General features: G+C 51.0%; 1 protein-coding gene across 1 annotated transcript in view; it reads right to left on the bottom strand.

Moving 5' to 3' along the window:
- LOC311246902 (liprin-beta-2-like) overlaps positions 1-16,019 on the bottom strand; it is a gene marked incomplete at both ends in the record, with an annotated part of 195,726 nt that overhangs the window by 176,311 nt on the left and 3,396 nt on the right. The window contains 2 exon segments of the mRNA XM_084337143.1: positions 4,491-4,539; positions 4,541-4,606. Coding sequence (XP_084193269.1) covers positions 4,491-4,539; positions 4,541-4,606 — 115 coding nt within the window.

The raw sequence follows: 16,019 nt of genomic DNA, 5'->3' as shown, positions 1-16,019 counted from the left end.
GGGGGGAAATCTGGGTTTCATCTCAGAGTGCACATGGAAAATATTAGAGCTTTGTCACTTGGAAGAGATTTACGGCTCAAGTCCAAAGCCTCGTAAGGACCACGTCTCCGACAGAGCGGCCCTGTGGCCAGCAGATCTGCGTTTACCGTAGCGACACACACTGTATATGGGTACACAACCGGTCAGAAAAGCTTTCTCGAGGTTGTTCCTGGTGCACAGGAAAGACTTATTGTTGTTATGGAAATATGATTATCTATAACAATAACAGGATTAATGTTTGTGTTCAAACCGCTTCATCCTACCCCAAGGTCTGACTTCTGTAGAAGAAGAGAAAGAGGCTGTCTTGTAGCTCGCCGCAGTAATCTCCATAGGTCCACTCCATTCAGTGTTGTTCCCAAAGCACAACCACATGGAACGATACAGACAGACACCTCTCATACTAAAAGAGAAGCTCCCATTCTCTCTCCCTCTAACCCTCTCTCTCTCTCTCCCTCCCTCCCTCTCTCCCTCCGTCCCTCCCTCCTTGCACCTCTTTAGTCTGTCTCTCTTCCTCTCCTTTCTCCTCCCTCACCAACTCTCCCTCTCCCCTCTCCCCTCTCCCCTCTCCCCTCTCTCCTCTCCCCTCTCTCTCTCTCTCTCTCTCTCTCTCTCTCTCTCTCTCTCTCTCTCTCTCTCTCTCTCTCTCTCTCTCTCGCTCTCTCTCTCTCTCTCTCTCTCTCTCTCTCTCTCTCTCTCTCTCTCTCTCTCTCTCTCTCTCTCTCTCTCCCTCTCCCTCGCCCTCTCTCTGCTCTGAGAACCAACAGTTTAAGGGGCGTGTCTGACCCTAAAGTTAGCGGCGTGACAGAGTTCACCTGCCCAGACAGCCTCCACCAACACCAGCGTGGTTCAGAGCAGACCAGACGCACACCCTCAGAGACGCCGTTCTGGAAGGCAAAGGAGTGTCCTAAATATTTTGGTTGTCAGGGTGATCCAGAGCCAGTCACGTTGGAATCCCGGCGAGGAATGTCCTCCTGGAAGGCTAGACTGGTCCTGAGAGGCTGGGTCCGGGGCAGTGAGCAGAGTTTTCCCCTGGACGCGCTCTAGAGAGTCATATATAACCAGCAGATCGACCGCATGGGGCTTTGTTTCAACTCATTTAAACAGTATAGAACAGAATATGGGGAAGAGTTCACCGGGGAAAGTCATAATTTCCAGACTATTGGTTCCATTCCTCTGTGTGCGATATTGACACAGCAGGTGGCGCGGGAGCGGGCGCGGGGTGGCGTGGCACAGCAGGTGGCGTGGCGCGGGAGCTTCACTGCAACATTATGACAGACCAGAAATCAAACCAAAGAGAAATCCCACAAAAAACCGCAGCGATGAAAACATTATGCAGGGCACACACTATCACAATTATCACAGAGGCTGATTTTAACTGTATAGTTTTGTGTTTTCTGAGGGATGGGATTGCTAGTCATCTTCTCACTGACACACATTCATACTGAACTAAGAAAACAACAGCGACATTAAAAAAAATGCAACCATATTAGCCATGTCATTGTAATTGTTTAGTTTAGTTTAGTTTATTAGGATCCCCAATTATCATTATCATTAATGCTAATGTAGCATTGCAGTAGCTATTCTTCCTACAATTTTAATTGTAATTGTAATTACAAAGATTTTAAGTCATATCCTCAACGGTAACACACTCCCCAATGTTCCCACGCCACATTTGTTTCCGATTAAAGATTGCTGCCGGGTGAATAATGCAAATGCTCCAGTATTTTCAGAACCCAGATTGAAAGAAGTTTGAGTCTGGGATCAGACCCTTGTGACCACGCTCATCGTACCGGTGTACGGGGCCTCAGCGCGCTAACGTCAGTTGAATCTGTACGCATCTGTACTGAACTAGCTGTGTCCAGCTAGCTTCATTAAGACTTCCTGTCGAGAAGGAACTGGTAATTAGCAAATACAAACAATTTCTCGTATCATTTTACCACTCATTGTAGAGTCAGCTTACGCTAATTCAGTACAGATGCAGACTCTATCACCGTGAAGCCACACACCGCGTGATACATGTCTACGACGTTGCTATTTGTCTAAACTGAAGAAAAAAGGAGCCCAAGACCGGGTCTGCTGCCGTCCGGCGGAGCCTTCATCTCGTCCTCTTCCTTCATGTCTGCTTCAGGACTCTTTCATTGGAGCAGCTGCCCACCAACCAGAGGACCAGGAAGGCCGTGATGTCACAGGGGAGGTGTGTCTAACGATATGAAGGCCGTGATGTCACAGGGGAGGTGTCTCTAACGATATGAAGGCCGTGATGTCACAGGGGAGGTGTGTCTAACGATATGAAGGCCGTGATGTCACAGGGGAGGTGTCTCTAACGATATGAAGGCCGTGATGTCACAGGGGAGGTGTGTCTAACGATATGAAGGCCGTGATGTCACAGGGGAGGTGTCTCTAACGATATGAAGGCCGTGATGTCACAGGGGAGGTGTGTCTAACGATATGAAGGCCGTGATGTCACAGGGGAGGTGTCTCTAACGATATGAAGGCCGTGATGTCACAGGGGAGGTGTCTCTAACGATATGAAGGCCGTGATGTCACAGGGGAGGTGTGTCTAACGATATGAAGGCCGTGATGTCACAGGGGAGGTGTCTCTAACGATATGAAGGCCGTGATGTCACAGGGGAGGTGTCTCTAACGATATGAAGGCCGTGATGTCACAGGGGAGGTGTGTCTAACGATATGACCGCGACTGTAAGCTGCTGTGCCTTGAGATTCTGGTTTGATCTTGGACGTGTCTTGGGCGTGTCTTGGGCCCTAAAAGGTTGGGAGCCACTGGTTTGGGACAGACTCTAGAATTAGCTGAAGGTGTCAAATTAATTAAATAATTGCTGCAAATTGTAAGACTTTAAAAAAATATATATATTATTTGTTTTACTTGAATTTAGGGAAGGTTCGCTGATGGATGCTCTTTTAATGCTCTGCTTCACACACACACACACACACACACACACGCACACACACATACACACACGCACACACACACACACACACACACACACACACACACACACACACGCACACACACACGCACACACACACACACACACACACACACACACACAGTTGCACACATTCACACCTGAGAGCCTCCCAGAACGACCACAGTCTTCTTCTGCTAGCCAGTGAGCAGTAGGGGGTTAAAGAGCCTTGCTCAAAGGCAACCACGCCCGCCGCCCCATAATCTTTCCAATAATAAGTTGCACGATATGGTGCACCGGTTTGGAAGGAACAACCTACTGTACCCCAGCAAGGTCCCAAAACACATAGGAAGGGACAACCTACCCCAGCAAGGTCCCAAAACACATAGGAAGGGACAACCTACCCCAGCAAGGTCCCAAAACACATAGGAAGGGACAACCTACCCAAGCAAGGTCCCAAAACACATAGGAAGGGACAACCTACCCCAGCAAGGTCCCAAAAGACATAGGAAGGGACAACCTACCCCAGCAAGGTCCCAAAACACATAGGAAGGGACAACCTACCCAAGCAAGGTCCCAAAACACATAGGAAGGGACAACCTACCCCAACAAGGTCCCAAAACACATAGGAAGGGACAACCTACCCCAGCAAGGTCCCAAAACACATAGGAAGGGACAACCTACCCCAACAAGGTCCCAAAACACATAGGAAGGGACAACCTAACCCAGCAAGGTCCCAAAACACATAGGAAGGGACAACCTACCCCAGCAAGGTCCCAAAACACATAGGAAGGGACAACCTACCCCAGCAAGGTCCCAAAACACATAGGAAGGGACAGCCTACCCCAGCAAGGTCCCAAAACACACAGGAAGGGACAACCTACCCCAGCAAGGTCCCAAAACACATAGGAAGGGACAACCTAACCCAGCAAGGTCCCAAAACACATAGGAAGGAACAACCTACCCCAGCAAGGTCCCAAAACACATAGGAAGGGACAACCTACCCCAGCAAGGTCCCAAAACACATAGGAAGGGACAACCTACCCCAGCAAGGTCCCAAAACACACAGGAAGGGACAACCTACCCCAGCAAGGTCCCAAAACACATAGGAAGGGACAACCTACCCCAGCAAGGTCCCAAAACACATAGGAAGGGACAACCTACCCCAGCAAGGTCCCAAAACACATAGGAAGGAACAACCTACCCCAGCAAGGTCCCTAAACACATAGGAAGGAACAACCTACCCCAGCAAGGTCCTAAAACACATTTAGACCATTTTTTATTGATTGATTGAAAAGTTTATTAACAGATTGCAGAATGGGTACAGTACAGTACGGCTCAATACATACAATTGTTAAGGGGATGCAGACCAGAGAAAGACTTTCGTCTTGTTTCCATCAGGGTCCCCCATTTTCAATTCATCATGACATTTATGACATACAAGACATACATGACATCATGCCATCATGACATACACAACATACATGACATCCAGGTATATAGTCCTGTTACAGGTGTGTGTACCTGCTGCAGCATCTGCTCGGTGGAGTTGAGTTTGTCCTGGTAGTCCTGAGGCCGCCTGCAGGTCGCCGATCTTCACGCCCTGAGCCTCCACCTGGTCCGTCAGCACGCTCACCTGTGTGTGTGTGTGTGTGTGTGTGTGTGTGTGTGTGTTTGATGAGAGCAGGAGGAGAAGAGTCTGTTATAGGACATCACATCGTCTCTCTCTCCTCTCCCTCCCTCTCTCTCCCTCTCCCTCTCTCCCTCTCTCTCTCTCTCTCTCTCTCTCTCTCTCTCTCTCTCTCTCTCTCTCTATCTCTCTCTCTCTTCACAGTAATTGCAGAGGCCGCGTCTCTCCCTCTCCCTCCCCTCTCTCTCCTCTCTCTCCCTCCCTCTCTTCTCTCTCTCTCTCTCTCCTCTCTCTCTCTCTCTCTCTCTCTCTCTCTCTCTCTCTCTCTCTATCTCTCTCTCTCTCTCTCTCTCTCTCTCTCTCTCTCTCTCTCTCTCTCTCTCTCTCTCTCTCTCTCTCTCTCTCTCTCTCTCTCCTCTCTCTCCCTCTCTCTCTCTCTCTCTCTCTCTCTCTCTCTCTCTCTCTCTCTCTCTCTCTCTCTCTCTCTCTCTCTCTCTCTCTCTCTCTCTCTCTCTCTCTCTCTCTTCTCTCTCTCTCTCCACAGTAACCCAGGGCTTGTGAGACGTCTAAGCAACACACTGGCACACAATCACCAAAACAAACCTCCCGAAATCATTTAGAGCTACTTTCTCCACCAGTCACTTCACCGCCGGTCTGGTTTGTTGACACAGTATCTCCTCCCCGGTGCCAGCTCAAACACTACACACGTTTCCTCAGAGGAGGAATGAATGATCCATTGTCCCTCAGTACCAGGTACTTACAGAGTGAGCCCGGCCTGGAGTATGAAGTATGCCGGTTGCGTTTTAAAGTAACATATTAAGGCCACGAAACAGCCAATCACAAGAGCAAGGCTCGGCCGACCGCAGCCAATGGAATGGGATTTAAGTCGGTGAGGAATGTTGGTGTGTATGTGAGAGCTGGGGGGGGGTGGGGGGGCAAACAGGAGAGCACCAAGGTGTCGCGGCCCAGAGAACAGCGCGCGTGGCCGGGCACACCGAGTCGGACTTCAGAGCGGGCTGAAGCGCCCGGAGGAGGAGGCACGTTTACATTGGAACAGCTGTAGAGGCCTTGTCTATTGCGAAGTCAGTCCCCGGTTGAAGACTTTTAAAGATGTCCAGCTTCAGTGTTCTATTGTCCATTTCGCATGTATAACCAGTTATTATATAATTAATTAGAATGTTAGAATTCATTTTAGAATGGTGATCAGTGTGACTGTACTCCTGAAGAAGTATAGTAATATGGTATATTAGCTGGTTGAACAACATCTATATGTGTGGTAATAATGCAGAAATTGAGTGTATTTCTGTGAAAATGCGCGTGCGGCGCACGCCTCTGAATCCAACCAAAGCGGAAACGATCGCTTCCAGCCCGCGAGTTGCGTGCCCGCTTGCAGCCGGTGGGCACAGCTACGTCCGTTAACATAGGAGCGAAAGTGACGCGCTGGTCGCCCGCCCGCCCGCCTTCGCACGCGACTGGTGTGTTTGCGCTGTTTAGTACAGTGTGCTGCTAGCCTCAACCTGCCATAATCCCTCGTTCAGCACACACACACGCATACACACACACAGTACATACACACAGACACACGCGCACATACACACACTCTATCTCTCTTCTCTCTCTCTCTCTCTCTCTCTCTCTCTCTCTCTCTCTCTCTCTATCTCTCCCTCCCTCCCTCTCTCTCTCTCTATCTCTCTCTCTCTCTCTCTCCCTCCCTCCCTCCCTCCATCCCTCCCTCTCTCTCTCTCTCTTTCTCTCTCTCTCTCTCTCTCTCTCTCCTCTCTCTCTCTCTCTCTCGTACACACACAAAGACGTACAGGCTTAGCCCAGATGCGTCTATATTAATCCCAGCCGAAGAGTGCAAGAGCGCTTCCGCATTTTGCCCTGATTGGCCCCGGTAACGCCCTCCAAATGCGCATTTTCTTTTCCCCCGCTCAGACGCCGAAATGGAATACATGTATATTATATTATCGCGACGCGATTCACTCGCAATGCCATAACGTTTTCCCTGTACATTGCAACGTTAACACAACACAGCTGTCAACTGTACTTTACATATTATCCAAACGAGGACCACATGTACTTTACATATTATGGAATACATGTCAATCAATCAATCGCGTACCTCTTAATTAGCTCAGTTAGCTGCATGTTAGCTCCATGTTAGCTCAGCAGTTAGCTCATGTTAGCTCAGTAGTTAGCTTAATGTTAGCTCCATGTTAGCTCAGCAGTTAGCTCATGTTAGCTCAGTTAGCTCAGTAGTTAGCTCCATGTTAGCTCAGTAGTTAGCTCAGTTAGCTCAGCAGTTAGCTTCATGTTAGCTCAGTAGTTAGCTTCATGTTAGCTCAGTAGTTATCAATCAATTGTAGCGCTGGGATAAAGGAGTCGGAGGCGGTGTATCGAAGTTGAACCTAATTCCTTTATTCAACAGCAGCATAACAACAATGTCAACATAGTCGAATTGATAGGTAGAATGATGTATCGAAGTTGAACCTAATTCCTTTCAATCATGTACCTCTTGCATGGCTGCGGCGGCTGGCGTGGCTGAATAACAGTAGCAGTGATCGCCTGCTGCGTCCATCACGTGTATATATATACCGTATTAGCAATAGCATATAGTATTAATGTGATTGACCAGTGTTGTGAAGGATCAGATTAAACCGAATATATATATTTATTTATGGATATATATTTAATAGTATTTGTATATCGTTTGATATCCCTTGTATATTCCTTGTACATATACACGGAATATCCCTTTATTCTACTACAGCCCATAATAGTTCATTCTCTTATTGGACAAAAGGACCAGGCGCCAGGGACAAGCCCCTGGCGTTCAAGTTCAAAGGTACCGACGAGACATGCCCTTACTAGCCTCAGCTCCGCGCAGGAATACGGCTACCGAAAGCAGAGCGGCACTACTTGTCCACTGTGCATATAAATATGGCGCAAGAAATGTAGAATTCCTCTTAGTCCTTTACCCTTCTACCCAACTAAGTAACAAGACGTGAAGCCTCACCCCACGATACCTCGTGCGGTGTAGTACGGCCTGTTTGGCCTTAGAATAGCAGTGAGACCTCGTGCGAATTAATAGCTGAATTGCCAGAGTTTGGCACCGTATTTCTATTAAGTAATAATAGTCTATTATGTATGGTGCATCGTTTGGTTAGAGTTCTAAAGTGAGCAGCACCCCCATTGTTTCCTCGCGTTATCTAGAGTCTTAACCAGGTTGGGCAGACCACGCGTGGTGCTTTCATCCGAGGAGTTCTGGGCGAGGACGAGTGGACCTGCACATTGGATTACCTACCCCGACGACTGCTGAGCCCTATACGGCATGGAATATCTATTTGCTTTGGTGCTTTGATTTGTGGAGCGGATAATCGCCAACACCGGTGAGTGTTGGATTTACCCCGAGAGGAGCCAAGGTGAGACGGCGCTCAGACCAGACTGAGGTCGCCTCGCTTCTTCTCCGTTGTGGACCTACAGCTACAGCTATCGTCTACAAGAGAGCCGAAGTGTATTCATCTGTGGATCAAGGTTCTACGGGCACTGTGTTCTGTACCTGAATTCTCCCTAGAAATCGTTGACCAGACGGGATACAGCCGACGGCTCTCCTACCCCCCCTACTGGCTTACAACCGGCGGGACCCCTGCAGTATATTATCCAGCTATAATCATTAAGTGACCATAGATATAATCCCCTAAGAGCCAGGTTGTATACTTGCTTCCTGTGTAACCAGAGATTGGACATTCAGTGTTGATTTGCCTATGAGTACTCATTTGCCTTACAAGAGCATTCAATTCAAATCATAAATGTAATAAGTAATTATTATATGTACCTTTTGCTATATATTAAATATTTGACTATTACCTTTGTGTGGACCTGATTTCATATGTGGGAAAGTGTTCATCACACTTAGATATCGTGTACTGTATGGCCAGTAATTAAAGTACATAAAGCGGTAGTGGTTTAATGATACCATACTTATCAATACAGTCAGGGAATTGTACCCCTCAGTTACAATTGGTCCTTCGAGCCGGAGGGTAATTAGTGTAATATTAATATAGTGGTATTAATATTGAAATGGCCTATGATGAACACTCCACGAAACGGTCCTCCTAAAGTAGAACGCCCGCAACGTAGACGACAGCCACCTCAGTACTTAGAGGATTACGCTGTCAGTAAACTACCTAGCCTTCTACAAACAGTAAACGCAGTAAAAGTAGAAAGTAAAATTATGTCCGACCCTATCAACCAGGATACCCCGACCACAGAGGCCCTAGTGGGTTCTAATGTAACTGACCAAGCTCACGGTGGGGACCAGGAGGGAACTGACACGACTTTACCCCCGCCAATACCGAAGAAGTAGTCCCCCAGAGCTCCGGGAGGAAGACAACCCTCCAGAGGTGGAACTCTGCACGGAACAAGATGAGGAGAGCGCCGAGGAGATAGAGCTCCAGGACTCCCCAACGAGTACAGCCAGGAGCGGCTCACTTCTACAAGCGTCTTCCCCCAGCGAGGCGGAGAGGATGCTGTCACAGGCGTTCTTCGCCAGCCTGACAGCCTCTACCGAACGCGATCGACTTCAGGGTGAACGCGATCGACTTCAGGGTGAACGCGATCGACTCCAAGCACAGCAACGGAGTGAAGAAGAGCACATACGTCTGGAGCTGAGACGCCTTCAGACGGAAGAGAATATGGCAAGAGACCGGGCCGACACCCAGCGTGCCGCTGCCGGTGCCCAAAGAGAAGCAGATCTCACCAAGCGCGACGCCGAGCGCGACAGACTACAAGGCGAGCGCGACAGACTACAAGCGCAGCTAATGGAGCAGCTGATCACCAGGGCAACAACCCCTCCCTCCACAAGGGGTTCCAGAGCCTCGTCAAGACACACGTCAAGGGCACCCTCCCCTAACCGAGCAGGCGACCTTGAACTCGACCACCAGAGAGAGTCTACACCCCCCTCCGAACTCATTCCCCAACCGGTCCAAGTGAGACCCAGCTACAAGGAAGGAACAGCGGACACCGCGGAGAGGCTAAATAGACGACTACAGGATCTAGGTGACCTGGCAGAAGAAGAAGAGGGAGAAGAGGAGAGTCAAGCCCGACAGCAGCACATTACTCCACAGGACCAGGAGGTCCAGTACAGCCCAGGCTATACCCCCGCGGCTCTGCGCTACAGACCCCCGACTCGACTCACGGGTGAGCATGACGCACGACCAGTCCCGAGGAATAGCACCTGGACCAGCGGGCCATGGTACCCTGCCAGTACCAGCCCACCGAGAGGCGTAAGAAGAGACTCGCCCAGGAGGCCTCTCTTCCAACGCTCACCGATGTGCCAGCCATCCATGGCGTCATACATTGGCACACCGACGTTTCCAGACTTCACCCATGAGAACCGAGCACAGTACACGGAGCTCCGGATGTGCTTAGAGACAATGATGGTGGATGTCGCTGATGAACGCCACAAGTATGCAATATTATTGAAGCACCTGAAAGTGCCCAGAGCGCACAACATAGCGCTGGCCTATGCCACCTCTACGACCCCATACACCGCGGCTCTAGCAGCGCTGGACCAGAGATATGGACGTATATGGGATTACGTAATACAGGAGATAAGGCATATTGACCGCCTACCCCCAGCCACAGACAATCGCTCACTAGACGACCTGTCTATAAAAGTACAATCCCTGGTAGGGATGCTGGGGGCGCAACGAGAAAAGGGTATGCACGAACTATACGCAAACTCGAACGTCGAGAGGATTTTAGAGAAGCTGCCGCCCGCCCGACAGGAGCGCTTCAGGCGGCAAAGAGACCACCGTGATCCTAACGGTCCCGAGCCATCCCTCCTGGACTTAGCCGACTTCCTGGCGAGAGAAGTCAGCAGCCTACGGCTGGATACGTTCGTGCGGAGCACGCCAAGCTCCAGAGAGGGACCTAGGAGAGTAAACGATGGCCGAAGATCGGTGACTGTCATGCACCAATCAGAATCAGTACCGAGCAGCAAGAACCACAGTACCCCCTCGATGAAAGAGAAGTGGAAGATGGTGTGCCCGTACTGTGAGAAGGAACACTGGTTGTCACAATGTGACCAGTTCAAGAAGATGACCGCTGAAGAAACAAGTCACTGGATAAAGTCCAACAGGCGCTGTTACCGATGTGCGCGCAGTCACATGGCAGCCGAGTGCCGCCTAAAGAAGAGGTGTAGTCGGTGTGACGGAGCCCATCTGGATGTCCTACACGACAGTAACAAAAGAAAGCCTGCACCATCCAACAGCACAAAGGCAAGTGTTATGTACATTGACCCCGCTAGCAGCAGCGGCGCCCAGGTGCTCTTGAAGGTGGTCCGTGTAACACTGAGTTACCAAGACAAGATCATGGACACTTACGCCGTCCTTGATGACGGGTCAGAGAAGACCCTTCTCCTCGCGTCCGCTGCGGCCCAGCTGGGGCTGCGGGGGAGCGAGAACCAGATGACGATTCGGACAATAAGAAGAGATCTAAAGACGATAAAGGGCGAGAATGTCTCCTTCACTATCGCAGCAAGCGGGCAGCCAGAGAGACGGTACAGGATTACTAATGCTTTCACCAGCCAAGAAATAGGACTATCGCAGTACACCTACCCCATCGCCAAGCTGATGGATAAATATGTGCACCTGCGTCAACTTCCTATCCCGCTCATAGACGGCGCCACCCCGACCCTGCTGATAGGTTCCGACCATGCAGACCTCATAGTCCCGATAGACCGGGTCCATACAGGACCCCGAGGTTGTCCTGCAGCAGTCGAGACCCGCCTAGGATGGACATTACAAGGCCCCCTCGCCAAGTCTCTTAACCGAACAGCAGCCACTAGCTGCCTCCACTCCAGAGCGACAGAAGGAGACACCACACTCCTGCAGCATGTCGAGAGGCTATGGACACTAGAGACAATGCCCTTTAAGAACGAAAAGAAAGACATTCGTTCTAAGGAAGATATCTACGCTATAGCCCTCCTCGAGCACGGGACAAAGAGAGTCAACGTCAACGGAGTGATGAGATACGCAACTCCACTCCTGAGGCGAGAGGGAATGCCCACCTTTCGTGCTACAAAAGAGGCGACGGAGCGGTATCTATTGAACACAGAGCGGCGCCTAGCCAAAGACCCCGCCCAAGAAGCTGTGTACCGCGCTGAGATTACCAAACTAATCACAGCGGGGCACATAAAGAAAATTGACATTAAAGAGGCTGATCAGACGACCGAATCATGGTACGTGCCGCACCACAAGGTCCACCACAACGGCAAGGATCGCATTGTGTTTAACTGCAGCTACCAGATCGGATCACAAAATCTGAATAAAGAACTCTTGGCCGGCCCAACACTCGGCCCCTCCCTACTAGGCGTGCTACTACGCTTCCGCCAGGACAAGGTGGCTATCAGCGGCGACATCAAAGGGATGTTCCTGCAGGTGAGACTAGTGGAGGAGGACAAGCCCCTGCTGCGGTTCCTATGGAGAGAGAGGATCGGAGATGAGCACCCAGCCATCTATCAATGGGAAGTCCTCCCTTTCGGAACCACATGCAGCCCATGCTGTGCTACGTTTGCACTACAAAAACACGTCGCAGAGGACCCAGCAGCAGATGAAGAGGTCCGACAAAGTGTGACAAATAGTTTCTACGTGGACAACTGTTTACAAAGCGTCTCGACGCCAGAAGAAGCCGAGGCTCTCCTACTCAAGCTCCGTGCCTCCCTGATCAAAGGCGGCTTTGATCTCAGGCAGTGGGCCAGCAGCGACCCGCAAGTACTGCGCCGCCTCTCCCCCGAGGACAAGGCCGCGAGTAGCGATACCTGGATGGCGACCATCCCAGGAGAAGCCCAAGAAATGACACTAGGACTAGTCTGGCGCTTCAAAACAGACTCGCTCCATTATAGACACAAACCCCTGATCAAGGAGCAGGGAAGGTCGACGGCAATACCGACCACCAGACGGAGCGTATACAGAACACTCGCCAGACAATATGACCCGTTGGGATGTATTCTACCTTACACCACCAGGGCAAAGATGATTGTAAGAGCGCTATGGGACAAAGACCAGGGCTGGGACGATCCCATACCCGAACACCTTGCATCCACATGGAGAGAGTAGGAGACGGAACTCCGCTCACTCCCAGGTGTTAATATACGCCGCAGCTACTTCCCACCCACAGTGAGGCCAGAGACATGCAAGATCGACCTGCACGTATTCAGCGACGCCTCCGAAGTAGCTTACGGTTCGGTGGCTTACTTGCGTGCCCAAGAGGAGGGAGGAGAAATACATACTGCTTTCATCCTGGCTCACTCAAGAATAGCCCCACGCAAGCAACAATCTATCCCGCGCCTAGAGCTCTGCGCAGCCCTAGCAGGAGCGCAGCTCGCCACGTTAATCCAACGTGAACTCACCATCCCGGTGCAAAGAACAATCTTGTGGTCAGACTCCACGACCGTACTCACATGGATCCGGTCCGATTCGTGCAGATACAAGGTCTTCGTGGGAGTCAGAGTCACCGAGATTCAAGAGTTAACAGAAGTAACCAGCTGGAGGTATGTGGACACCAAACACAACCCAGCTGACGTCATCACCCGGGGAATGTCCCTGGATGACCTCACCCGTCACAACCTCTACAGTGATGGGCCAAAGTTCCTCAAGCTCCCCGAAGAAGAGTGGCCTACACCCACCCCACGGGAGGCGAGTAAAGAGGAGGCAGAGAACAAGAAACCTATGTTCTGTGGGTTGACACACACACTCGTCCCCACAGGCCCGGTTCTAGACGATTGCCTCACCCTAGAGAGTGCGCAGCTAAAGACATTTCTGTGGCACCACCCAGAGGTTCAGCCCACAACTGACATTTCAGCAGCTGACTACGAAGAAGCAGAACTCCTTCTACTACAACGAGCCCAGAGAGACTCGTTCCCCGATGAGCTAGCCTGTCTACAGGGAGCAAAGCCCGTCCCATCAGACAGCAGACTGCTTCACCTGGCCCCCGAGAGCGACGCCCATAATCTCATCAGAGTGGGTGGTCGTCTACGGAGAGCCCCAGACCTACCGGATGACGTTAAGTACCCGATAGTCTTGAACAGCCGACACAAGGTCACAGAGCTGATCATAAAGAAATACGACGAGGATGTGCACCACGCAGGGGCAGAGAGAGTCTTCGCGGAGATCAGACGTCGTTATTGGATACTGCAAGGGAGAGAAGCAGTGCGGCGCTTCCAGCGAACCTGTCTAGACTGCCGTAAGTGGCGCGCGCAGCCCAGTATACCCCGGATGGCTGACCTACCTCCCTGTCGCCTCCGACTCGGCGACAAGCCCTTTCACTCCACCGGTATGGACTGTTTTGACCCGCTGTATATAAAGAGAGGAAGAGGAACCGAGAAGCGGTGGGGTATTGTATTCAAATGCATGACCACCAGAGCGATACATATCGAACTCCTTCCAACCATGAGCACAGACTCATTCCTTATGGCCTTCCGAAGATTCACATCACGGAAAGGAAAACCGTCTACATTGTTGTCTGATCACGGGACAAACTTCAAAGGCGGAGAAAGAGAGCTGAGAGAGAGCTTCCAAGCTATGGGCCCAGAACTTAAGACCCACCTCGCTCCATCCCAGATTGACTTCCAGTTTAATCCCCCGAACGCACCTCACTTCGGTGGAACCTGGGAACGAGAAGTACGTTCCATAAAGACAGCCCTGTACGCCGTGCTTGGGGCCCAGACTGTGGCGGAACAAGTCCTAATGACAGTCCTCACGGAGATCGAGGGAGTATTGAACTCAAAGCCCCTCGGTTACGTCTCAAGTGATGTAGCAGATGTTGACCCAGTCACCCCCAACACCCTCTTGTTGGCGCGGCTGGACCCCGCGCTACCACAGACAATGTACAGGCCTGAAGAAGCGAACGACCGAAGAATGTGGAGGTACAGTCAAGTACTGGCTGACAAGTTTTGGAACAGCTTCCTACTCCACTACCTACCGTCTCTACAGACCCGCCAGAAGTGGGTGAAAGAGAGAGACAATTTGACAGAAGGAACAGTCTCTCTGTGTAGGTCTCTCTCCCTCTCCCTCCCAGTCTCTCTGTGTAGGTCTCTCTCCCTCTCCCTCCCAGTCTCTCTGTGTAGGTCTCTCTCCCTCTCCCTCCCAGTCTCTCTGTGTAGGTCTCTCTCCCTCTCCCTCCCAGTCTCTCTGTGTAGGTATCTCTCCCTCTCTGTGTAGGTCTCTCTCCCTCTCCCTCCCTCCCAGTCTATCTGTGTAGGTCTCTCTCCTTAATAATAATAATAATAATACATCTATTTTATATAGCGCTTTTCCAGGTGCTCAAAGACGCTTTACATGGGCAGGAGAGACAAACTATGGCAAAACAAAAAACAGAACAAAAATAATACATGACAAAAATAAAATAAAATAACACCGACAGAATTAGAGGTCAAAAGCAAGATTGAAAAGGTGAGTTTTGAGGGCTGATTTAAAAGATGTCAGGGTGTTTGCATCACGGATATCCCTCTCCCTCCCAGTCTCTCTGTGTAGGTATCTCTCCCTCTCCCTCCCTCCCAGTCTCTCTGTGTAGGTCTCTCTCCCTCTCCCTCCCTCCCAGTCTCTCTGTGTAGGTCTCTCTCCCTCTCCCTCCCTCCCAGTCTCTCTGTGTAGGTCTCTCTCCCTCTCCCTCCCTCCCAGTCTCTCTGTGTAGGTCTCTCTCTCTCTCTCTCCCTCCCAGTCTCTCTGTGTAGGTCTCTCTCCCTCTCCCTCCCAGTCTCTCTGTGTAGGTCTCTCTCCCTCCCTCCCTCCCAGTCTCTCTGTGTAGGTATCTCTCCCTCTCCCTCCCAGTCTCTCTGTATAGGTCTCTCTCCCTCTCCCTCCCTCCCAGTCTCTCTGTGTAGGTCTCTCTCCCTCTCCCTCCCAGTCTCTCTGTGTAGGTCTCTCTCCCTCTCCATCCCCCCAGTCTCTATGTGTAGGTATTTCTCCCTCTCCCTCCCAGCTCTCTGTGTAGGTATCTCTCCCTCTCCCTCCCAGTCTCTCTGTGTAGGTCTCTCTCCCTCTCCCTCCCTCCCAGTCTCTCTGTGTAGGTATCTCTCTTCTCTCTCTCTCTCTCTCTCTCTCTCTCTCTCTCTCTCTCTCTCTCTCTCTCTCTCTCTCTCTCTCTCTCTCTCTCTCTCTCTCTCTCTCTCTCTCTCTCTCTCTCTCTCTCTCTGTGTAGGTCTCTCTCCCTCTCCCTCCCAGTCTCTCTGTGTATGTCTCTCTCCCCTCCCTCCTCAGTCTCTCTGGTAGGTCCTCTCTCCCCCTCACTCCCTCCCAGTCTCTCTGGTAGGTCTCTCTCCCCCCTCACTCCCCCAGTCTCTCTGTGTAGGTCTCTCTCCCTCCCTCCCAGTCTCTCTTTGTAGTCTCTCTCCCTCTCCCTCTCCCTCCCAGTCTCTCTGT

Source organism: Notolepis coatsorum, assembly GCF_963971535.1.
Source record: "Notolepis coatsorum genome assembly, chromosome: 20".
NCBI lineage: Eukaryota > Metazoa > Chordata > Actinopteri > Aulopiformes > Paralepididae > Notolepis > Notolepis coatsorum.
The sequence above is the reverse complement of the archived record's forward strand: the minus strand, read 5'-3'. Positions and strand labels throughout refer to the sequence as shown.